The sequence below is a fragment of the Ambystoma mexicanum genome, chromosome 10, assembly GCF_040938575.1.
Source record: "Ambystoma mexicanum isolate Mex_15411 chromosome 10, UKY_AmexF1_1, whole genome shotgun sequence".
NCBI classification, from domain to species: Eukaryota; Metazoa; Chordata; class Amphibia; order Caudata; family Ambystomatidae; genus Ambystoma; species Ambystoma mexicanum.
This window is the reverse complement of record NC_090932.1, coordinates 1,711,391,793-1,711,418,465: the sequence shown is the minus strand read 5'-3', so window position 1 is coordinate 1,711,418,465 and position 26,673 is coordinate 1,711,391,793. Positions and strand designations below refer to the sequence as shown.

General features: G+C 52.0%; 1 protein-coding gene across 1 annotated transcript in view; it reads left to right on the top strand.

Moving 5' to 3' along the window:
- The window catches only part of LOC138492755 (zinc finger protein 84-like), a 69,874-nt gene extending 55,103 nt beyond the window's left edge, over positions 1–14,771 (top strand). The window contains exon 2 of the mRNA XM_069620136.1: positions 11,934–14,771. Within this exon, the coding sequence (XP_069476237.1) occupies positions 12,624–14,375 (1,752 nt within the window). The 5' untranslated portion in view covers positions 11,934–12,623 and the 3' untranslated portion in view covers positions 14,376–14,771. The remainder of the gene's footprint in view (positions 1–11,933) is intronic.
- Positions 14,772–26,673: the final 11,902 nt, after the last annotated feature.

Genomic DNA, 26,673 nt, shown 5'->3' with positions numbered 1-26,673 from the left:
CCCAGCCACCCACCCCACCCTCCCTCTGCTCTTGGGCACCCATCCTCCCTCTGTTCTTGCGCACCCACCTACCCCACCTCCACTCAGCCCCCCACATCCACCCACCCCACCTCCACTTGGGTCAACACACCCACCCACCCCACCTCCACTTGAGCCCACCCAACCACACCACCTCCACTCGGCCCCACCCCACCTTCACTTGGGCCGTCCACCCACCCACCCTCTGCTCTTGGATAAACCTAGACACCCACCCTCCCTCTGCTCTTGGGCAATCCCTCTGCTCTTGGGCACCCACCCATCCATCCACCCACCCTCCCTCTGCTCTTGGGCACGCACGCACCCACCCACCCGCCCTCTGCTCTTGGGCACGCACCCACCCACCCGCCCTCTGCTCTTGGGCAAAAACCCACCCACCTGCCGTCTGCTCTTGGGCACCCACCCACCTGCCCTCTGCTCTTGGGCACCCTCCCTCTGCTCTTGGGCACCCACCCACCCTCCCTCTCTCTTCTCATGGGCACCTGGCCACCCTCCCTCCCTCCCTCTGCTCTTGGGCACCCACCCTCCCTCCCTCCCTCTGCTCTTGGGCACTTACCCTCCCTCCTTCCCTCTGCTCTTGGGCACCCACCCTCCCTCCCTCCCTCTGCTCCTGGGCACCCACCCTCCCTCCCTCCCTCTGCTCCTGGGCACCCACCCTCTCTCCCTCCCTCCCTCTGCTCTTGGGCACCCACCCTCCCTCACTCTGTTCTTGGGCATGCACCCACCCTCCCTCTCTCACTCTGCTCTTGGGCATGCACCCACCCACCCACCCTCCCTCTCTCCCTCCCTCAGCTCTTGGGCACCTACCCACCCAACCTCCCTCCCTCCCTCTGCTCTTGGGCACCTACCTACCTACCCACCCACCCACCCACCCTCCCTCCCTCCCTCTGCTCTTGGGTACCTACCCACCCGCCCTCCCTCCCTCTGCTCTTGGGCAAACACCCACCCTCCCTCCCTCTGCTCTTGGGCACCTACCTAACCACCCACCCACCCTCCCTCCCTCTGCTCTTGGGCACCTACCCACCCACCCTCACTCCCTCTGTTCTTGGGCACCCACCCACCCTCCCTCCATCTGCTCTTGGGCACCTACCTACCCACCCACCCACCCTCCCTCCCTCTGCTCTTGGCCACCCAGCCAAGCACCCAACCCTCTCTCTGCTCTTGGCCGCCCAGAAACCCACCCCACCCTCCCTCTGCTCTTGGGTAACCAACCCTACCCCGGCTCTTGCACACCCACCTACCCCACCTCCACTCAGCTCCCCACACCCACCCACCCCACCTCCACTTGGGTCAACACACCCACCCCACCTCCACTTGGGTCCACCCAACCACACCACCTCCACTCAGCCCCCACACCCACCCCACCCCACCTCCACTTGGGTCAACACACCCACCCACCCCACCTCCACTTGGGCCCACCCAACCACACCGCCTCTTCTCGGCCCCACCCCACCTTCGCTTGGGAACCCCACCCGCCCTCTGCTCTTGGACAAACCTAGACACCCACCCTCCCTCTGCTCTTAGACCGACACCCACGCTCCCTCTGCTCTTGGGCAATCCCTCTGCTCTTGGGCAGACCCACCCACCCTCTGCTCTTGGGCACGCTCCCACCGACCCGCACTCTGCTCTTGGGCAAAAACCCACCCACCTGCCATCTGCTCTTGGGCACCCACCCACCTGCCCTCTGCTCTTGGGCACCCACCCTCCCTCTGCTCTTGGGCACCCACCCTCTCTCCCTCCCTCTCTCTGCTCTTGGGCACCCACCCACCCGCCCTCTGCTCTTGGGCACCCACCCTCCCTCTGCTCTTGGGCACCCACCGTCCCTCCCTCCCTCCCTCCCTCCCTCGCTCTCTCTGCTCTTGGGCACCCTCCCTCCCTCCCTCCCTCCATCTGCTCTTGGGCACCCACCCACCCTCCCTCTCTCATTCTGCTCTTGGGCACCTAAACACCCACCCTCCCTCTCTCTGCTCTTGGGCACCTACCCACCCACCCACCCTCCCTCCCTCTGCTCTTGGCCAAATCCCTCCCTCTGCTCTTGGCCACCCAACCACCCACCCTCCCTCCCTCTGCTCTTGTCCACCCAGCCACCCACCCCACCCTCCCTCTGCTCTTGCGCATCCACCCACCCCACCTCCACTCAGCCCCCCACATACACCCACCCCACCTCCACTTGGGTCAACACACCCACCCACCCCACCTCCACTTGGGCCCACCCAACCACACCACCTCCACTCGGCCCACCCAACCACACCCCCTCCACTCGGCCCCACAACACCTTCACTTGGGCCCCCCACCCACTCTCTGCTCTTGGACAAACCTAGACACCCACCCTCCCTCTGCTCTTGGACCGACACCCACGCTCCCTCTGCTCTTGGGCAATCCCTCTGCTCTTGGACACCCATCCACCCACCCTCCCTCTGCTCTTGGGCAGACCCGCCCGCCCTCTGCTTTTGGGCACGCAATCTGCTCTTGGGCACGCACGCACGCACCCACCTACCCACCCACGCTCCCTCTGCTCTTGGGCAATCCCTCTGCTCTTGGGCACCCACCCATCCTCCCTCCCTCTGCTTTTGTGCACCCACCCTTCCTCACACTGCTCTTGGGCATGCACCCACCCACCAACCCGCCCTCCCTCACTCTGCTCTTGGGCATATACCCACCCACCCACCTACCCTCCCTCCCTCACTCTGCTCTTGGGCATGCACCCAACCACCCTCCCTCTCTCACTCTGCTCTTGGGCATGCACCCACCCTCCCTCCCTCCCTCCCTCCCTCTGCTCTTGGCCACCCAGCCACCCACCCCACCCTCCCTCTGCTCTTGGGCACCAATCCTCCCTCTGTTCTTGCGCACCCACCTACCCCACCTCCACTCAGCCCCCCACATCCACCCACCCCACCTCCACTTGTGTCAACACACCCACCCACCCCACCTCCACTTGAGCCCACCCAAACACACCACCTCCACTCGGCCCCACCCCACCTTCACTTGGGCCGTCCACCCACCCACCCTCTGCTCTTGGATAAACCTAGACACCCACCCTCCCTCTGCTCTTGGGCAATCCCTCTGCTCTTGGGCACCCACCCATCCACCCACCCACCCTCCCTCTGCTCTTGGGCACGCACGCACGCACCCACCCGCCCTCTGCTCTTGGGCACGCACCCACCCACCCGCCCTCTGCTCTTGGGCAAAAACCCACCCACCTGCCGTCTGCTCTTGGGCACCCACCCACCTGCCCTCTGCTCTTGGGCACCCTCCCTCTGCTCTTGGGCACCCACCCTCCCTCCCTCTCTCTTCTCTTGGGCACCCACCCACCCTCCCTCCCTCCCTCTGCTCTTGGGCACCCACCCTCCCTCCCTCCCTCCCTCCCTCTGCTCTTGGGCACCCACCCTCCCTCCCTCCCTCCCTCTGCTCTTGGGCACTTACCCTCCCTCCCTCCCTCTGCTCTTGGGCACCCACCCTCCCTCACTCCCTCTGCTCTTGGGCACCCACCCTCTCTCCCTCCCTCCCTCTGCTCTTGGGCACCCACCCTCCCTCACTCTGCTCTTGGGCATGCACCCACCCTCCCTCTCTCACTCTGCTCTTGGGCATGCACCCACCCACCTTCCCTCTCTCCCTCCCTCTGCTCTTGGGCACCTACCCACCCAACCTCCCTCCCTCCCTCTGCTCTTGGGCACCTACCTACCTACCCACCTACCCACCCTCCCTCCCTCCCTCTGCTCTTGGGTACCTACCCACCCGCCCTCCCTCCCTCTGCTCTTGGGCAAACACCCACCCTCCCTCCCTCTGCTCTTGGGCACCTACCTAACCACCCACCCACCCTCCCTCCCTCTGCTCTTGGGCACCTACCCACCCACCCTCACTCCCTCTGTTCTTGGGCACCCACCCACCCTCCCTCCATCTGCTCTTGGGCACCTACCTACCCACCCAAACACCCTCCCTCCCTCTGCTCTTGGCCACCCAGCCACCCACCCTCCCTCTGCTCTTGGCCACCCAGCCAAGCACCCAACCCTCTCTCTGCTCTTGGCCGCCCAGAAACCCACCCCACCCTCCCTCTGCTCTTGGGTAACCAACCCTACCCCGGCTCTTGCACACCCACCTACCCCACCTCCACTCAGCTCCGCACACCCACCCACCCCACCTCCACTTGGGTCAACACACCCACCCCACCTCCACTTGGGTCCACCCAACCACACCACCTCCACTCAGCCCCCACACCCACCCCACCCCACCTCCACTTGGGTCAACACACCCACCCACCCCACCTCCACTTGGGCCCACCCAACCACACCGCCTCTACTCGGCCCCACCCCACCTTTGCTTGGGAACCCCACCGCCCTCTGCTCTTGGACAAACCTAGACACCCACCCTCCCTCTGCTCTTAGACCGACACCCACGCTCCCTCTGCTCTTGGGCAATCCCTCTGCTCTTGGGCACCCACCCATCCACCCACCCACCCTCCCTCTGCTCTTGGGCAGACCCACCCTCCCTCTGCTCTTGGGCACGCACCCACCCACCCGCCCTCTGCTCTTGGGCAAAAACCCACCCACCTGCCATCTGCTCTTGGGCACCCACCCACCTGCCCTCTGCTCTTGGGCACCCACCCTCCCTCTGCTCTTGGGCACCCACCCACCTGCCCTCTGCTCTTGGGCACCCACCCTCCCTCTGCTCTTGGGCACCCACCCTCCCTCTCTCCCTCCCTCCCTCCCTCCCTCCCTCTCTCTCTCTGCTCTTGGGCACCCACCCACCCTCCCTCCCTCCCTCTCTCTGCTCTTGGGCACCCACCCACCTGCCCTCTGCTCTTGGGCACCCACCCTCCCTCCCTCCCTCTCTCTCTCTGCTCTTGGGCACCCTCCCTCCCTCCCTCCCTCCCTCTGCTCTTGGGCACCCACCCTCCCTCCCTCCCTCCCTCTGCTCTTGGGCACCCACCCACCCTCCCTCTCTCATTCTGCTCTTGGGCACCCACCCACCCACCCTCCCTCTCTCTGCTCTTGGGCACCTACCCACCCACCCACCCACCCTCCCGCCCTCTACTCTTGGCCAAATCCCTCCCTCTGCTCTTGGCCACCCACCCACCCACCCTCCCTCCCTCTGCTCTTGGCCACCCAGCCACCCACCCCACCCTCCCTCTGCTCTTGGGCACCCACCCTCCCTCTGTTCTTGCACACCCACCTACCCCACCTTCACTCAGCCCCCCACATACACCCACCCCACCTCCACTTGGGTCAACACACCCACCCACCCCACCTCCACTTGGGCCCACCCAGCCACACCACCTCCACTCGGCCCCACCCCACCTTCACTTGGGCCCCCCACTCACCCTCTGCTCTTGGACAAACCTAGACACCCACCCTCCCTCTGCTCTTGGACCGACACCCACGCTCCCTCTGCTCTTGGGCAATCCCTCTGCTCTTATGCACCCACCCACCAACCCGCCCTCCCTCACTCTGCTCTTGGGCATGCACCCACCCACCCACCTACCCTCCCTCCCTCACTCTGCTCTTGGGCACCCAGCCACCCAGCCACCCTCCCGCCCTCTACTCTTGGCCAAATCCCTCCCTCTAGTCTTGGCCACCCACCCACCCACCCTCCCTCCCTCTGCTCTTGGCCACCCAGCCACCCACCCCACCCTCCCTCTGCTCTTGGGCACCCACCCTCCCTCTGTTCTTGCACACCCACCTACCCCACCTTCACTCAGCCCCCCACATACACCCACCCCACCTCCACTTGGGTCAACACACCCACCCACCCCACCTCCACTTGGGCCCACCCAGCCACACCACCTCCACTCGGCCCCACCCCACCTTCACTTGGGCCCCCCACCCACCCTCTGCTCTTGGACAAACCTAGACACCCACCCTCCCTCTGCTCTTGGACCGACACCCACGCTCCCTCTGCTCTTGGGCAATCCCTCTGCTCTTATGCACCCACCCACCAACCCGCCCTCCCTCACTCTGCTCTTGGGCATGCACCCTCCCTCCCTCCCTCCCTCCCTCCCTCCCTCTGCTCTTGGCCACCCAGCCACCCACCCCACCCTCCCTCTGCTCTTGGGCACCCATCATCCCTCTGTTCTTGCGCACCCACCTACCCCACCTCCACTCAGCCCCCCACATCCACCCACCCCACCTCCACTTGGGTCAACGCACCCACCCACCCCACCTCCACTTGAGCCCACCCAACCACACCACCTCCACTCGGCCTCACCCCACCTTCACTTGGGCCGTCCACCCACCCACCCTCTGCTCTTGGATAAACCTAGACACCCTCCCTCTGCTCTGGGGCAATCCCTCTGCTCTTGGGCACCCACCCATCCAACCACCCACCCACCCTCCCTCTGCTCTTGGGCAGACCCACCCATCCGCCCTCTGCTCTTGGGCACTCACCCACCCACCCGCCCTCTGCTCTTGGGCAAAAACCCACCCACCTGCCGTCTGCTCTTGGGCACCCACCCACCTGCTCTCTCTCTTCCCTTGGGCACCCACCCACCCTCCCTCTCTCTTCCCTTGGGCACCCACCCACCCTCCCTCTCTCTTCCCTTGGGCACCCACCCACCCTCCCTCTCTCTGCTCTTGGGCACCCACCCACCCTCCCTCTCTCTGCTCTTGGGCACCCACCCACCCTCCCTCTCTCTGCTCTTGGGCACCCACCCACCCTCCCTCTCTCTGCTCTTGGGCACCCACCCTCCCTCCCTCTGCTCTTGGGCACTTACCCTCCCTCCCTCCCTCTGCTCTTGGGCACCCACCCTCCCTCCCTCCCTCTGCTCTTGGGCATGCACCCACCCTCCCTCTCTCACTCTGCTCTTGGGCATGCACCCACCCACCCTCCCTCTCTCCCTCCCTCCCTCTGCTCTTGGGCACCTACCCACCCAACCTCCCTCCCTCCCTCTGCTCTTGGGCACCTACCTACCCACCCACCCACCCTCCCTCTGCTCTTGGGTACCTACCCACCCACCCGCCCTCCCTCCCTCTGCTCTTGGGCACCCAACCACCCTCCCTCCCTCTGCTCTTGGGCACCTACCTACCTACCCACCCACCCACCCTCCCTCCCTCTGCTCTTGGGCACCTATCCACCCGCCCACCCTCCCTTCCTCTGTTCTTGGGCACCCGCCCACCCTCCCTCCCTCTGCTCTTGTGCACCCACCCACCCTCCCTCTGCTCTTGGTCACCCAGCCAAGCACCCATCCCTCTCTCTGCTCTTGGCCGCCCAGCCACCCACCCCCGCTCCCTCTGCTCTTGGGCAATCCCTCTGCTCTTGGGCACCCACCCATCCACCCACCCACCTTCCCTCTGCTCTTGGGCAGACCCACCCTCCCTCTGCACTTGGGCACGCACCCACCCACCTGCCCTCTGCTCTTGGGCAAAAACCCACCCACCTGCCATCTGCTCTTGGGCACCCACCCACCCTCCCTCTCTCATTCTGCTCTTGGGCACCTACCCACCCACCCTCCCTCCCTCTGCTCTTGGGCACCTACCCACCCACCCCACCCTCCCTCTGCTCTTGGGCACCCACCCTCCCTCTGTTCTTGCACACCCACCTACCCCACCTTCACTCAGCCCCCCACACCCACCCACCCCACCTCCACTTGGGCCCAACCACACCACCTCCACTCGGCCCCACCCCACCTTCACTTGGGAACCCCACCCACCCTCTGCTCTTGGACAAACCTAGACACCCACGCTCCCTCTGCTCTTGGGCAATCCCTCTGCTCTTGGGCACCCATCCACCCACCCACCCTCCCTCTGCTCTTGGGCAGACCCGCCCGCCCTCTGCTCTTGGGCACGCAATCTGCTCTTGGGCACCCAACCACCCTCCCTCCCTCTGCTCTTGGGCACCTACCTACCTACCCACCCACCCACCCTCCCTCCCTCTGCTCTTGGGCACCTATCCACCCGCCCACCCTCCCTTCCTCTGTTCTTGGGCACCCGCCCACCCTCCCTCCCTCTGCTCTTGTGCACCCACCCACCCTCCCTCTGCTCTTGGTCACCCAGCCAAGCACCCATCCCTCTCTCTGCTCTTGGCCGCCCAGCCACCCACCCCCGCTCCCTCTGCTCTTGGGCAATCCCTCTGCTCTTGGGCACCCACCCATCCACCCACCCACCTTCCCTCTGCTCTTGGGCAGACCCTCCCTCCCTCTGCTCTTGGACACCCAACCGCCCGCACTCCCTCCCTCTGCTCTTGGACAAAAACCCACCCACCAGCCAACCCTCCCTCTGCTCTTGGACACCCACCCACCAGCCCAACCGCCCACTGCTCTTGGACGACCAAACTGCCCACTCCCCCTCCCCCTGCTCTTGGACCCCCCACTCCCACTCGGCCCCCCAAACCCACCCGCCCTTCCTTTGCTCTTGGGCCCCCCCCACCCACCCGCCCTTCCTTTGCTCTTGGGCCCCCCCCACCCACCCGCCCTTCCTTTGCTCTTGGGCCCCCCCCACCCACCCGCCCTTCCTTTGCTCTTGGGCCCCCCCCACCCACCCGCCCTTCCTTTGCTCTTGGGCCCCCCCCACCCACCCGCCCTTCCTTTGCTCTTGGGCCCCCCCCACCCACCCGCCCTTCCTTTGCTCTTGGGCCCCCCCCACCCACCCGCCCTTCCTTTGCTCTTGGGCCCCCCCCACCCACCCGCCCTTCCTTTGCTCTTGGGCCCCTGCCACCCACCCGCCCTTCCTTTGCTCTTGGGCCCCCCACCCACCCGCCCTTCCTTTGCTCTTGGGGTCCCCACCCACCCGCCCTTCATTTGCTCTTGGGCCCCCCACCCACCCGCCCTTCCTTTGCTCTTGGGCCCCCCACCCACCCGCCCTTCCTTTGCTCTTGGGCCCCCCACCCACCCGCCATTCCTCTGCTCTTGGGCCCCCCATCCAACCGCCCATCCTCTGCTCTTGGACTCACAGCCTAAACACCCACCCTCCCTCTGCTCTTGGAATCACCCTCATCCACCCACCCACCCTCCCTCTGCTCTTGGACTCACCCATACCCTCCCTCTGCTCTTGGACACCCACCCACCCCATCTCCACTCGGCCCCCCCACCCATCTCCACTCGGCCCAACACCCACCCACCCCATCTCCACTCGGCCACCCCCACCCACCCCATCTCCACTCGGCCACCCACCCCATCTCCACTCGGCCCCCTCCCCTACCCACTCCATTGTTAGGGAGAATTCTCAAAATGTGCTAATTGCCCTTACCTTTTGAGACCCGCAGCAACTTTGCTGGATTTCTAGGATTTTCTTTTTTACCTGGAAAGACTGTGAGCCTTTTTTTCCCACTCTTTCATGTATTTTGATGTGTGTTTTACTTTTATGTTCTTTGGTTATGGAGTTTTAAAACCACTCCATGGGCATCATCTTTTTCTGTGTGTGTCACATCACCTTCAGTGCAGTGACACAGGGGTATCTTTCAGACTTCCCAAGGTTTAAGTACCTTCCCTGGGACTGACTACTGTCTCCCAGGGCATGTAAAGTTAAATTGACTTTACTAGTCTCTTTAAATTTACTGACCAAGCACACACTATCTTACTATAGAGTGCTGGAGGGGTTGCCTAGCTTCCCCTGAGTCAAAACACTCATGTAACAGTAAAATGTTACCCTTTCCTACTTTAAATGGCTGGTGGCAGTGGTTTAGATCAAACTACAATGATTTTTCCCAGCCGCTAACAACAGTGGCTAAAAATTGGGCCAGCCATGTTTTTCAATATGGCGCTCAAGACCTATCTGTAAAACAGACTCTGGTCATCTTTTTTCACCATTTCTTTTATGAAAGGTCCTTCTTGTGTTTGTCTCTGCGCGCCAAACCAGGTTTGGTCCCTTTGTTCATTGGCCTTTGGCAGGCTTCAGTGCTGAAGCCCTCCTCCGGCGCCTGAGTGTCTGGGGTGGACAGGATGTGAAGGAGGTGCCCGGAACTCCCTGTGCTTAGTCTCCTAGGAGACCTGAACGCACTCTGGCGTGATTGGCCGGTTGGCTGTCCGGTAAGGACAGCCACCCTGCTGTGTGAGTGACAGCCAGGCTGGAATGAATGGGGGGGAAAACTGTTTAAAACAGGTCTGTGGGACTTGGAAAGCAGAGTCGACCACTGGAAAAAAAGAACGGAAGAGGAGAGGAAGGAAGAGGACTGCTGCAACTCCTGGACGACCGGTGAAGCCCTGCTGCAGGTCCAAATTGCCTGAAACTCCGACGACAGAGAAGCCCTTCAAGGTTAACTTCTTCCCTTGAGTTTGGTGGGAACAACCAACTCACAAGCCACCTGGACACCGTCCTATTCTGGTCGAATTTTCATCAGAGTGCTGTGGAAAACCGGATAGCCAGAGGGAAGGAAACCAGCTTGTGGACTTTAAGGCACTCGCACCTTAAACCAACGTCTTGCTACAGCTTTTGGCCTCTTCCTTGGGCAGTGCAGGAACCTCCCGACATCCTCCTTCTTGTCCCCACGACTGAAGCTCAGGAACAGCGAGATCTGCTCGAACTGCCAGGAACAACTGCCTCAGCTACAGCTTTCTCCATTGCATAGGTACTGTGCAAACGCGGTCCAGAAATCTTTTCAGCTATCGAGAAAGTGCGTGCAACTTTTTTCAACTACGAAGACTTGTCTTTCCCTAAACATTCGTCAAACTTTTCGCCTAGCCAAATCCTTTAAAAATCTGTGGCAACCGAACCCCCCACCCACTAACCGCATCTCCACTCAGCCACCCCACCCACCCCATATCCACTCAGCTCCCAAACCCCATCCACCCCATCTCCACTCAGCAACCCCAACCCCACCCACCCACCCCATCTCCACTCAGCACCCCCAACAACACCCACCCACCCCATCTCCACTCAGCACCCCCAACAACACCCACCCACCCCATCTCCACTCAGCACCCCCAACCCCACCCACCCGCCCCATCTCCACTCAGCACCCCCAACCCCACCCACCCGCCCCATCTCCACTCAGCACCCCCGACCCCACCCACCCACCCACCCCATCTCCACTCAGCACCCCCGACCCCACCCACCCCATCTCCACTCAGCACCCCCAACCCCACCCACCCCATCTCCACTCAGCACCCTCAACCCCCCCATCTCCACTCAGCAACCCCAACCCCACCCACCCCATCTCCGATCAGCACCCCCAACCCCACCCTCCACCCCATTTCCACTCAGCACCCCCAACAACACCCACCCACCCCATCTCCACTCAGCACCCCCAACCCCACCCACCCGCCCCATCTCCACTCAGCACCCCCAACCCCACCCACCCACCCACCCCATCTCCGATCAGCACCCCCAACCCCACCCTCCACCCCATCGCCACTCAGCACCCCCAACAACACCCACCCACCCCATCTCCACTCAGCACCCCCAACCCCACTCACCCGCCCCATCTCCACTCAGCACCCCCACCCCCAACCACCCACCCCATCTCCACTCAGCACCCCAACACCACCCACCCACCCCATCTCCGCTCAGCACCCCCAACACCACCCACCCCATCTCCACTCAGCACCCTCAACCCCCCCTTCTCCACTCAACACCCCCAACCCCACCCACCCCATCTCCACTCAACACCCCCAACCCCACCCACTCCATCTCCACTCAACACCCCCAACCCCACCCACCCCATCTCCACTCAACACCCCCAACCCCACCCACCCCATCTCCCTCAGCCCCCCCCACTGACTCCCCCACACCCACCCCACCCAATACCCCCACTCTTTACCCACCCAATACCGCCATAAATCCTTTCCGTGATATTGAGGGCACCTTACTCTATCCATTTAACTCAGTGTCCATAAGACTTTTCTGTAGAAGTTGAGTATTTCATAAGCTGAAAAGTGCCTTTTTGCTTTTTCACGTTTTATATTTAAAACAATAAATATGTATTTATCTCTTGTGGAACACTAATCCTGTTTTTCCTTTTCTTTCAAACAGGGCAACAAAGCGGAAAGCATGGGAAACAGTGAAATGGTTTTAAACGTTTTTCTTTATTAAAAAAAGTTTCCTTTGATAGCTAGGGTCTTCGAAACGTGTTCTTGCTCATGACAGTCACTCCAAGCCTCAAGTCGCTTACTGTGGGAAAAATATTTGACAGACTGAAGACATTTCACAGCAAAATAAAGGTGCAATATTAATGATTTTGGAGGAAACATCTAGTTCCTATGTCCTGTCAGTACCAATCAATGGCGAGGTTGTCTGTGTCCACTACACTGATGAGAGGCTAATAAGAATGGCTGCCACTTTAAAGTAGAGGCTGGCCATTGTCATGCATTGCACCCCATTCAGTAAGAGAAAGGTACTCAACACCAGATTTGGACTTGATGCTTCAGAATCGATGGCGCCCCTGCTGTGGTGCTGATGTTCCAGTGGCAGCTGCTAGAATTAAAGCCCAAAAGCACGAAAACCACAAGTCTAGAAACTGCTCTGGACACAGAAAGGTTGCAAGCACAAGATTTTTTTTAATTTTCAGACTTGCCTGTTCTGGCCGAGGATTGAGTTTCTTTCTTGACATTCATGTGTACAAAAATGCACCTAACTTGGTGAGACCAACCGTGAGATTAAGATCATTATTTAAATATTTTGAATTGGACAAGGAGCTCCTTACACAGAAACCCCTATTCAAAAATGAACACCCTCACAATGGAGTTACCCTTTGAATTTTCTGAAAGTGAAACAACTTTCGATGAAACTGATCATTTATGGCAACATCAGAGATCTCTCACCGAAGAGAAAGAAGATAAACATTTTGAATGCTACAAGCCCTCTACAGAAATAAATAATCTATTAATACATCAGAGAAATCTTCCCGGGGTGAAACCATATGCATGTTCTGAATGTGATAAGACTTTCAAGCAAAAGAGTGAACTATTGAGTCATCAGAGAATTCGCACTGTGGAGAAACCATATGCTTGTTCTGAATGTGATAAGACTTTCAAGCAAAAGAGTGAACTATTGAGTCATCAGAGAATTCACACTGGGGTGAAACCATACACATGTTCTGATTGTGATAAGTCTTTCACGGTGAAGTGTAATCTTTTGACACACCAGAGAAATCACACTGGGGTGAAACCATATACATGTTCTGAATGTCATAAGGCTTTCAAGCAAAAGAGTGAACTATTGATTCATCAGAGAATTCACACTGGGGTGAAACCATATACATGTTCTGAATGTGATAAGGCTTTCATGCGAAAGAGTGAACTATTGAGTCATCAGAGAATTCACACTGGGGAGAAACCATACACATGTTCTGATTGTGATAAGTCTTTCACGGTGAAGTGTAATCTTTTGACACACCAGAGAAATCACACTGGGGTGAAACCATATACATGTTCTGAATGTCATAAGGCTTTCAAGCAAAAGAGTGAACTATTGATTCATCAGAGAATTCACACTGGGGTGAAACCATATACATGTTCTGAATGTGATAAGGCTTTCATGCGAAAGAGTGAACTATTGAGTCATCAGAGAATTCACACTGGGGAGAAACCATATACATGTTCTGAATGTGATATGGCTTTCAAGCGAAGGGATCAACTTGTCATACATCAGAGTAATCATACTGGGGTGAAACCTTATGCATGTTCTGAATGTGATAAGGCTTTCAAGCAAAAGAATAAACTATTGATTCATCAGAGAATTCACACTGGGGAGAAACCATACACATGTTCTGAATGTGATAAGTCTTTCTCTGTGAAGTATAATCTTTTGACACACCAGAGAAGTCACACTGGGGTGAAACCTTATGCTTGCTCTGAATGTGATAAGGCTTTCGCGCAAAGGGGTAATCTATTGAGTCATCAGAGAATTCACACTGTGGAGAAACCCTATACATGCTCTGAATGTGATAAGGCCTTCAAGCGAAAGAGTGAACTATTGTGTCATCAGAGAATTCACACTGGGGTGAAACCATACACATGTTCTGAATGTGATATGTCTTTCACCGTGAAGTATAATCGTTTGACACACCAGAGAAGTCACACTGGGGTGAAACCATATGCATGCTCTGAATGTGATAAGGTTTTCAAGCATAGGGGTAATCTATTGAGTCATCAGAGAAATCACACTGGGGTGAAACCATATACATGTTCTGAATGTGATAAGGCTTTCAATCAAAAGAGTAAACTATTGATTCATCAGAGAATTCACACTGGGGTGAAACCATACACATGTTCTGAATGTGATGAGTCTTTCACAGTGAAGACTAATCTTTTGACACACCAGAGAAATCACACTGGGGAGAAATCATACACATGTTCCGAATGTGATAAGGCTTTCAAGCGAAATGATCAACTTGTGTTACATTTGAGAAATCACACTGAGTCTTTCAATCAAGAAGAGCAAACTATTGATACATCCGAGAAATCACACTGGTGAGAAACCCTAAATATGTTCTGAATGCAATGTCTTTCAAGCAATAAGGTGAACTAGGGCTGCACCAGAGAAATCACACTTACATGTTCTCAGTGTGATAAAGCTTTCAAGCATAATGAGAAACCTGTGATACATCAGAGAAATTACACTGTGAGTTTGCAGAAAAGCCTGACCTATTCCTGCATCACAAAAGAAATTACATGGGGGGTGGGGGGGCGGGACGGCGGGGAGCCATATACATGTACTAAATGAAGACTTTCAAGTACAGTGGATATTCATAAAAGGTGTTGACACGGACTACTCGGATGCCCAAAACATCCACAACTTACAAATTCTCCTGGGCCCTGCTGTTTTGTGATGTATGATTTATGTATTGAATTAAAGGAAAGTGTCTTGTTATTTGGATTCATGAATAATTGATAACTCACCAATGAAGTCATTTCTCAAAATGTGTTTTAAGCAGAGCATATTATCTCACTGTAAGGCCAGTTATTACCAACCGAAAAGCACACCTAAGCTCAGCGAACAGTGTTAACCGAACTGAGGCTGTCAACAGCACATCACATCTCTCTTGCTCCTTTTCCCGCTCAACCTTACTAACCCATCCCACCCTCTTCCCATCTCAGATCTGCCAGAGCGCCAGAGGACCACTACGGTGGTGATAGGGCATGGTATAAATATCCTTGAACATAACATCCTTCTAATGATATAACTAGTTATTCTATTTGATGTACCTGTGATGTTCTGTTAAATCGAAGTGGCTGTTTCCTGTCGTTTAGTGTATGACCATAAAAAGGGTTACTGTAATTTAAGGCAGAGTATAATAACAGAGATTTCTGATAACATGCGTAGCAAGTCTCTTCTCTCCAGGAAGAGTGCCTTTCCATACCGAAATGCTACACTTCACTGAATTCTAGAGCTAGAGAAAAAAGCACCATGTTTAAGAGACACAATGGGCCTCATTACACGGTAGGCGGTAGGGGTTTACCGGTACCGGTAAACCCCTACCGCCTTACTACGAGTTGCCTTTGCGGGACCCGACTTTAATGGCTGGTTTTACCAGCCATTAAAGTACGGTGCCGCAAAGGGACCTCGGAGCTAATTACGGTACCGCAATTTGCGGTACCGTAATTAGCACCTTCCCCATTCCCATTATGCCCTATGGGGGCAAAAATGGGAATGGGGAAGAGCCTTGGTGAATGGGGAATTACCGGCCCCGCTCACCTTGGAGTAGGGCTGTAATTCCGCCATCCACCAAGGCGGACACGTTAAGATAACGGCGGCAACCACTTAGGGCCTCATTCCGAGTTGGGCGGTAAGGGATACCGGGCAACGGTAAGGAGACTGGTGCTGGTAATCCCTTACCGCCCAATTCCGAGGTCCCTTAACGGGTCCCACCAGAACGGCTTACCAGCCGTTCTGGACGGGACCCGTTAAGGGACCTTAGAGCTAATAACGGTACCGCAATTTGCGGTACCATTATTAGCGCCTTCCCCATTCCCATTGAGCCCTATGGGGGCTCAAATGGGAATGGGGAATGGCTTTTGGAATGTGGACTTCCGGGTCCGCCTAGGGCGGAATGTCGCGGTAAGTCCCCCCTCCACCAGACCGAACCCGGAACGATTTTGGAGGCAGCCATGGCGCTAATAGCACCATGGCTACCTCCAAACTCGGAATGAGGCCCTTAGTAATTTAGAACAGAATTTTTCGAGTTCTAGTTTGACCATAACATGGAATTAAGTGCCTTGTTACAGGTTCAGCAGTGTGGTAAACAAGTGGTGGTAATTCTGTTATCACCACCTTTTTTTCTGGCAGTAACTGAATGACCACATTGAGAAACTCCTAGACCTTGAAATAAAGGAGTTACCTCCAGCACGAGACTGTAGATAAATCCTCCACTTTAAGGCCAAAATCAGTGAATTTACAGTGTGAAATGACTGCTTGCAGTAAATCCACCAGATATCCACATGGCGTCCTATTGTTGGGAATGCACATGCAGCGTCCCAGCAATGCCAAAAGGTTCAGACTGAGCAAAGATGTGCCCAGGAAATGAAGTAGAGAACAGCAGCGTCTGCGTTCAATAAAGGTTTAATTGTATCCAGCTGCAGGCCTGTGGCGCACAAAGATTGGAATGTGAATGGCAGAGTGAGGATAGGGCTGTCCTGAAGGACAAGTTCATGTTTGGAGTCTTAAACTGCCAATATACCAGACTGAGATTTATTGTACTGGTGCCCCCTGAATAGATGGGCGCTGTTAGGGCTAAATTCCCTCTACCTTAGAGCCCTCCAGCTCTTTTGCTATATTTTGGGGATTTGAACCTTTCATTTTCAATGGGCCTCATTACGACCCAGGCGGTAAGTTACGTTTACGCCATGGTGGTTGGCGGACTTACCGCCCCATTCCGACCTTGGCGGGGCGGTAAGTCCCCAATCCCCATTTACCCTTCCCCATTCCCATTTTTGCCCCATAGGGCATAATGGGAGTGGGGAAGGCGTTAATTACGCCACCGTAAATTACGGTGGCGTAATTAACTCCATGGTCCCTTAGCGCCATGGATTTTAACACCTGCTAAAAGCAGGTGTTAAAAGCACCATGGCGCTAGGGGACCTCGTAATTGGCGGTAAGGGGTCGGCGCAGCTAACGCTGGCGTAAACCCCTTACCGCCAGGGTCGTAATGAGGCCAAATATGTTTTACTTTTGTGTTCTTTGGTTATGGAGTTTCAAAACCACTTCATAGGCATCATCTTTTTCCTGTGTGTCACACAGCACCTTCAGTGCAGTGGCACAGGGGTGTCTTTCAGGCTCCCCAAGGTTTAAATACCTTCTCTGGGACTGACTACTGTCTCCCAGAGCATGTAAATTTAAATTGACTTTACTAGTCACTTTAGATTTACTGACCCAGCACACACTATCTTCCTATAGAGTGTTGGAGGGGTTGCCTAGCATCCCCTGAGTCTAAACACTCATGTAACAGTCAAATGTTACCTTTTCCTACTTTAAATGGCTGATGGCAGTGGTTTAGATCAACTATCGTGATTTTTCCCGACCGCTAACAACGGTAGCTAAAAATCGGGTCAGCCATGTTTTTCAATATGGCGCCTCAGACCTATCTGTAAAAACAGACGGTGGTCATCTTTTTTTGCCATTTCTTTTAGGAAAAATCCTTCTTGTGTTTCTCTCTGCGCGCCAAACCAGGTTTGATCCCTTTGTTCGTTGGCCTTTGGCGGACTTCGGTGCTGAAGCCCTCCTCAGGTGCCTGAGTGTCTGGGGTGGACCGGATGTGAGGGAGGTGCCCAAAACTCTGTGCTTGGTCTTCTAGGAGACCTGAATGCACTCTGGTGTGATTGGCCGGCTGACTGTCCGGCAAGGACAGCCACCCTGCTGCGTGAGTGACAGCCAGGCTGGAATGAATGGGGGAAGACTATTTAATGCAGGTCTCTGGGACTTGGAAAGCAGAGTCGACCACTGGAACGAAAGCGCTGAAGACGAGCTAAAGGAAGGGAACTGCTGCAACTCCATGACGACTGGTGAAGCCCTGCTTCAGGTCCGAATTGCCTGAAACTCCAATCGACAGAGAAGCCCTTCAAGGTTAACTTCTTCCCTTGAGTTTGGTGGGAACAACCAACTCGTAAGCCACCTGGACACTGTCCCCATCCGGTTGAATTTTCATCAGAGTGCTGTTGAAAAACGGATCGCCAGAGGGAAGGAAACCAGCTCGTGGACTTTAAGGCACTCACACCTTAAACCGACATCTTGCTAAGCTTTTGGCCTCATCCCTGGGCAGTGCAGGAACCTCCCGATGTGCTCCTTCTTGTCCCCACGACTGAAGCTCAGGAACAGCGAGATCTGCTCGAACTGCGAGGAACAACTGCCTCAGCTACAGCTCTTCTTCAATTTAAAGGTACTGTGCAAACGCGGACTGGAAATCTTTTCGGCCATCGCGAAAGTTCGTGGAACTTTCCTCAACTTCGAATCTTGTCCTTCCCTAAACATTCTTCCAACTTTTCACCTAGCCAAATTCTTCTAAACTCTGTGGCAAAGACTTAACCGTTTACTACCAGAACTGTGCTATCCAATACAGAGTCTGAACCATTACTGAAACCCTTTGCCCTGCCTATGAATGCATTTGTGCTGTTGATTCTTATAACCTTGTCTTTTTACCCCTTTTAAAAGTATCTGAAGTGCCATTTTGCTCCCACTTCAGGAGAGCTAAACTTGTTCATTTACTTATCGGTTGTGTATTTGTGGTTTATTAGTGTGTGATATTGAGCTGCTCTTGCTAGTGTAATGTTTTCAAACTGAGTAAATAAATGTATATTCTTTTACCAAGAAACTTTGAGTAAGTGTTTGTTTGAATCACTGTATTAGTTGGTCCTTTGTGTAACTTGTTCTACTGCTCACTTAAACTCTTGAGATAAGTCTGGCTGCTCAGCCATTGCTACCACTTTACTGTGCAGTACAGGCTTGTACCAAAGGTGAAATTGTGCTTACACTTGTAGTCTTAATTGCATGTAGTGTTCCCAAAGGGTACTGCATGTGATTCTGCCTAACAGCCGCCTCATTTCAACTAGGAGCGGCTGGAGAATTGAGTACATACATTCACAAGAACTAACTCAATTAACAGGGTTTTCGGGAAATGCAAGGGCATATATGAGGGTGGGCAGTAGGTAAGGGGGGAGCGAGGATCAGAACATCCATGCATTAGTGATACGAGGAGCCAAAGGAGAAAATAAATCTAGTGTAGTGATGGGGCATCTTCAGGGCACCACCGTGTCTGCCATCAAGAGGAGCTTATTGTTAGTTCAAAGGGCCAATTTGACCTCTGAGTTATCCACTGAGCTCGTGCGAAGAAGCAGGTGCACGTCACTTGACTCGGCCAATGGGGAGGGCATCATTTCAGTTAATGCACTAATCCTGTATCTGGGAACCGCCATGCCAGAGGGGCCATATGATAAGGGGGTCGGGGTAGATTAGTGTGTGACCAAGGGACTAGGGACTATAGTGGGTTATTAGTATGTGTGTATATAGGTGGTAGCCAATGAGGGTGGGTGGATAACACTGTATATTGCTTCCATCATGATTACGCCATCCTACCACCACTCGTACACTTAGCTGGTCGACTTTAAGCCTTCCAGCCCCTGTTCTTGCACTTAGGTTTGGACCCCCTTCATTCTCGTAATCCACCTGGCTTCCCTGGCACCTCTTTCTCCTGGGCCCTTTTTCCTAGTTCCTGCATGTCCCCCACCTCCCTTTCATCTTGTATTTCTTGCTACTGCACTTGCATGATCTGAATCTCACAAGGCCTATTGGGATCGCTACTCTCCTCCTTCCTGCCCCCCCGCCCTCCTGTCTTGCTGTGCTTCGAGAAACTTGTGTATAGGCGTATTCAAAATGAACAATAAATAAAATTGTGATATTCGCCTAGTAAAGTCAACTGAGAGATTATTTTCCATTCTACATTTGTATCCTTGAAAAAGAGGCCATACAGGCTTAAGTGTAAAGAGGCCATACAGGCTTAAGTGTAAAGAGGCCATACAGGCTTAAGTGTAAAGAGGCCATACAGGCTTAAGTGTAAAGAGGCCATACAGGCTTAAGTGTAAAGAGACCATACAGGCTTAAGTGTAAAGAGGCCATAGAGGCTACCCTTGCACAAAATCATCATTTTTTTTCTGTTTCTTACCTACAGTTTATCACAATGAATGTTCTGTTGTCTTCAAATAGTTATTAGATATTGGATTTTGAATATTTGTGAAGAAATGTGATTCTCTTCTTTGAGATTACATTTATTTAATTTTTATTATTATTATTTATATAAATATTTCTCACAATCACAAGAGAAGTGATTCCTGGGTCCAGTTGTGTTGGCCTACAGTCAATTAGCACATTTTTAGTTCAGGTCCAATTTCTATCGTTTTAGTTAACAGTCCTTTCCTAGTCTTGTCATTGGTAGGATGACGTGCACATGCAGGCTTGGGTCTGTGTTTTAGTCTCTGCCACCAATCACAAATTATTTGATAAATTGTTCTTAGGGTAGGATCATCTTTTCTGCTTATTACATTTTTTTTTAAATGCCTTAAATGGCAGAAGGAGACTCAACCGCTCTTATATTCTGCAAATCTTCAACCACATCCCTGCCTTAAGACTCCTACGTTCAGGGGACATTGACTAAATTGAACTTAATAACATCAATAACAACCGGATGCTGTGTAAATTGCACTCGTCATTAATCACGAAGATGCTGTGGGAACATCGTGCAGATTTCGAGCGATTGGATATTTATCAATTCCAATCATATGAAAGTTCAAATAGCTTTTTGAAATTTCAAGAGCCCACACAAACAGTGATGACAGAACCCCCAGCAATAAATTCAATTCTAAAGACGACCGAGGTAACTGCCCTCTCTCAACTAGCTTCCTTGACTTTTGCCATTAAAGATTGGTCCTGGCTGATTCCATTGGTAAATACTTTAAGCAAAGCAAAATCCTCCAATCCATCTACATAATAACCAAACTCTCTCCATTCATTCTTGGAAGCCATGTGGGTTCAACAATTTAAATGCATGGATTAACACCTCACTTTCATCATTATGGTCCAAGAGACTATGAACGTGCAGAAATGTGTCATCGATGGCTTCGCCTTCATCTCCTCCAGGTGGAAGCGAAATGGGGTAGTAGGGGGCGTCCCCTTGGTGTAGTAGCTATCCTTCTCAACAACAACTTCAATATAACATCTAAGGTAAGAACTACTACGGAGGATATTCTTGCTATTGAATTTAGCTACGTTTTGGACACTGACATCTCGTATATAGTGATATCTTTATACTGGAATCCCATGAAAAAATCTCTTGACCAGATGTTCGATCAGCTTAATAGAATCCTTGAAGACGTTCACTCGACTAATCCATCTCATTACATCATAAAAGGTGGTGATTTCAATGTGTGCTGTCTCCCATATCCCTCTAATAGGATAAGCGAAGAGTGCTCTGCCCATCATCTGTTAGCAAAAAACAATGGGGAAAGATGTAGCGAATTCCTAGAAAACTGGGACACCCACTTTCTGGAGTTCAATCCTGAAGCCTTAGCCTACACATGGTATTGTGGTACTAAAAGTTCTCGGATAGACTATTTTGCAGTTTCAGCCCATCAGTAACTACTATAAACCCGCATTTAGGAGACCACGGGCCTCATTATATAATAGGCGCTCCCGTAATGAAGGGTGCCGGTACGGGACCGGCACCATTCATTACGGGAGCGTCTATTACGAGGTTCCCTTGCGGGACCTGGAACAGACGTCTGTCAAAACCAGACGTCCTTTCCGGGTCCCGCGAGGGTCCAAAGAGCTAATAACGGGCCCGTTATCAACGGGCAAGTTATTAGCTCCCTCCCCATTCCCATTGAGCCCTATGGGGGCTCAAATGGGAATGAGGAGGGGTTTTTCCAATGAGGACTTACCAGGTCCTCCATGGTTGGAATAGCCCGGTAAGTCCTCACTGGAGGAACCCAGTACTGGAGCCCGGTATGGAGGCAGCCATGCCCTTATTAAGGGCATGGCTACCTCCATACTCGTAATGAGGCCCCACATCATTATTGCCACTACTTTTTGTGCTAAAGGCTCTTCGCTGAAGAATGAGCCCTCTCTAAAGTGGTTGGAGATTGATGGACCTTTATTATCAATTAGATGGAGCTCATACACATGTCAGAAATTAATTAATATGATCACTGAAGAGATTGAAACCACAAATCGTAAGACTATGGGCACTTTGTACATTAGTTAAACAGAAGCATATTATAACAAAGTGACGGCAGCAATGTTGGCTAAACTTGGAAAGGATTTTATTCAGACCCGTTCTGACAAATTACCCACATATAACGCGGAGATTTGCACTTTAAAGCTTTGTTAAAACAAGCTACTCCGTGAATTAAAGGAACTTCAACTGCAAATTAATGAATATTTGAATAGAAAGAGACTTATTTGTAACTCACATACAAATAGATGATGTAACATAAAACAAAGGTTACGCATCATAGATAATCAAAAAATAATTATTTTTGCATTGCATTGCACTGCTGGATGTATCATAAAATATATTCTCTATATTAATTCTAAAGGAACTAGAATCCCACATAAAACAAAAAAATATTCTATATCGTTTCCAAGTGGGATTCCGTCGGCAGATGGGGACCCCTCTTAACGCTACTGTTGGAGAAAAACAGAAGCATTAACTCTGCTCCCATTTATATGGCGCCTTTAGACCTAACCGCAGCATTTGATTGCGTTATTCGTAACATCCTTTAGAATAAGACGACTGAATTAGGGTTTCATCCACACACAATCTTGCTGCTATCTATGTTACACGAAGGCACGACTGTCAGAGTAATAACTAACCAACATGGAACAATGACTGACTTGATTCCAACATACATCGCAGTCAAACAGGGTTGCAACCTGGTGGCTACTCTTTTTAATCTATACTTGTGTAACATGCCCACTATATGGTCTGAGAGTACAATTTTCACGGCCAGGCTAGGCAAATTAGAGATCCATTGGCTAGCATTTGCCGATGATATTTGGCTTTTCGGTACCACTCCGTTTGGACTGCAGGCTAAGCTAGAGCTTTTTGCTTCTTCTGCCCATCGACTTAACCTGCATGCTAACCCCACTAAATGAAATATCTTTTTTAATAAATGCAAAAGAAAAACAGTTGCATATAAATGGTCGCAAAGTGTCACAAAATGTGGGTATAATCTGTCTAATACATCTTCAGTTATTATGTGGGGAAATGCTATCACAGATAAAGTAAAGCCCCAGCGCTCCCAAAAGAAGATAATATAACAGATACTGTGAGCTCTCCATGGCTCTGCTTTTCCACTACTACACCTTGAAAGTACAGGCTGTTGTTCGTTATGGGTTGGATATGTGCTTAGCGAATCTTTATATTATTTTAAATCAACTCCAAGGAATGTTGTGGAAACACACCCTTAGGCTAGCCAATGCACTCCCGAATGTACTACTACGCCATGAGCTTTGGATTATATCCCTAGCCGCCAGATATAAATGGAGACCCCTAAATAGTTTTTTGAAAATGCTGGATCCACCGAGCAACTCCTTATACGAACAACATCGCTAGTATGATAGGACAATGATGGGATGATAGCATTGTTAGATAGCATTAGCCTGAAAGCCATTGACCTACAGGAAAGACCGAATTATGTAAAGAAAAGGCTTTTTGAACACAACTGGCTGCTTACCTAAAGAGTCTCTCTCAAAATATAAACAGTACAAAGAAATAGCACACTTCCCACCATGTGCATCCCACGTCAAAGGTATTAACATGCTTCCCCAGTAACAAGGCACGTGACTCATACTTACGCTTCAAACTGATCCAGTTACATACTAATGAAAAAATACAATATTGGTCAAAGAGAACTACGGATGAGCCCCATGCGATGTGCCGATTTTGTTAATGGTGTAATGTGACTACTTTGAGATGCACAGATTGAACGCCTTTGGTAAGGTAAATGTCGGAACCACAGCGTGTGGAAGGGAGTGGCTGTGGACTCGCTGTATGTGGGGGACAAGTACAACCTTGGTATTATCAGTGATTCGGCTATTGAATAAAATTAACGAAGAGATCCAGTCCAAATCCTTGTTAGGCAATTTATGACACTGTGTACTGCCATCCATGTGTTAGCTTGAACTTGATTATGCTGGGTAGACCTCAACAGCAATTTGTTTTGTATTCTAAATCTGAACAGCACGTACTGGATACATATCAACGGTTTTGGAATGTTCTTGATATTACCCATCTTTGTATTGATATCACAGACTTCTGCAAGAAATGATGGATTGTATTTGGAATTGAGACTTGGGCATCTTAAGCCCCTCAGTGTGCAAGAATATTGCCCATGAAACTGCACGTGCATACTCTTAAAATACAGAAATGCTCTAAAATAGAAATGCCTGCTGAACTCCCTACATACATTTATTAAAATGGACCATTAGGGGGGAGGTGTGCATTGATGAGATCTGCAATAAGATGACGGGTAGATGTTATATGTACCTTTTACTGGAATACAATGGTTTGTATCGGATAAAAGAATGTTCTTGGTGTGAATTTAACGTATGGAAATAATAATGTGACTAATACTGTTTTATATATATTTTGAACCCAACAGTTATCGATAAAAATAGTTTTAAGTAATAATTGGGGGGGAAAAGGTATTAAAACAAATCTTGAAACCATTAGAAATTCACCCCCTTTCTTTTTTTTAAATGTCAACTTCTGTGAAGTTATGTAATAACTGATTCTGATATCGATATATGTCGAAGATTGTAATTTGGTTACTTGGTTTTGTTTGTCATGATCTATTTTGAAATTTTTGTAATTTATAATGCCCAAAAGAACTATTGTAAAAGTATATATATATATCTTAATTGGTGAGGGATCATTTAATCATGAACACATGATCAAATACAATATAGAACTTACGTTAAATGATATTTATACTGTGCACTAACACCACCGATGTGGTCCCCTAGGTCTCTGTGTAAAGACTGGAGGGGGTATCTATACCCCTACCCTCTATATGGCAGAGTAGAAGGACAGAGTACCCCAGCCAAGATTCTCTATTTGGTAGTATGGACGAGCAATCAAGGCTTAAGCTCTCAGGAGGTGATATGGGCTGTTTCTTAAGTACAGTGTAGTCCCCAACCTCGCCACAAAGGAATGTCCACACACTATGTAATGTGCTAACACAGTTCTTTATATCAGAATAAGGTTCAAGATATATACATCAATTAATAACACACTTTGTGCGCTAGCAATTCTAATATGGCACATATATACAATGTCTATGTGGCACCCCACTTAGCTATTGACTCCTTCAAAATGCATCAACTGCTGACAGTTATAATGGCACACAAATCATATAACAATGTGTATCGGCATAGATCATGGGAAGGAAGACAAGTTGAGTTAAACAATGGCAGAATGGTGCTTTAGCTACTAAGACACAGTTCTTTGTGTGGATCTGCCCACTGGGCAACCTGTAATAAAGAGTACTAACAAGCCCAGTCCATTAAGGCTTAAATAGTCTTGTAACCAGGTTAAAATGTTCCACTACCCCCAATGTACCTGAGTTAGAAGAATTTCTTCAATGGTTTTTCGATGGATCCCTCGAGAGTGAACTCCTTTTAAAGCAGGTGCCACAGGGCGCTGTGATTTCTCGGTGAAATGTGAACACTGGCGTCAAGACTGCACCTTAGATCTTCATGGTGCTCTTCAATGATCGTTCAAGGACGTCCTGGGAAGATGAGGCGTGCAGTGTACCTCGATGCAAAGAGTTCGGTGCTGCAAAGAAGACTGCGTGAAGAACGTAGGCCCAGCAGCGGGCGTCGGTGATCCGGGACTCGACCGTGGCTGGATTTTGGATCTTCACTTGTTGGCATCTTTGTGGACTTTGGGTGGCGGGAAACCCACCGGCAGATTCTCCTCGGTCGTTGGCGGCCTTGACTTTCTCCGGTGGGAAAAAGTGGTTGAAGGTGATGGTAAGGTAGCCCTATGTTCAAAATGTTCTTAGGCAAAAGGTGGAGCATTGCGACTCTGGTCATCAAGCAGCACGGTGTCAAGCTGTCCCTGCTTCTGGCAACACGACTCGACGGGCTTCGAGCAGTGACGGAAATCCTCTGAACCCCTGTCGACGACGATGGACTTCAATGGCCTCGATGTCTTGGTGCTTTACTTCAAGACTTCTCGGTGGAACCCGTCTCGGGTCGCCTGCCTTTCGGGACTGACTTCCACAGTGCCTTGATTAAGATCAGCTTCTGCACAATGTTCCCTCATAGCTTGGGGAGGAGGGTATCCTAGCCAGGTCCTCTCTCAGATCAGTCCTTGACAGACTCGACAGCCTTTAGATTTTGTCAAAGGAAAGCAGCAGCAATTCTTTTTCCAGCTGGGCTTCAAGGATAAGCAGCTTCAAGTTTCAACTTCAGCTTCTGAGCAAATTGGGAAGTGAGAGGTCCCCAGATATACACATCTGTCCCTCATTCACACGGCTGAGTCAAGCTCAGTTAGCCAATCAGACAGAAGGGCATTCATGCAGGCAAGCAGCCAATCAGTCTCACAGTGCATTCAGGCCATTCACTTCCACCCAGACACCCATAAAAAGGAATGTGGATTGGGGCAAGCACCTAGCCTTTCAGCACACCACACTGCATTCATGTCAGTTTCAGGCAGGGCTGTCTCATTCTTTGTGTCACACACACATATACCAGACACCCATAACATAGAATGCATATTGGT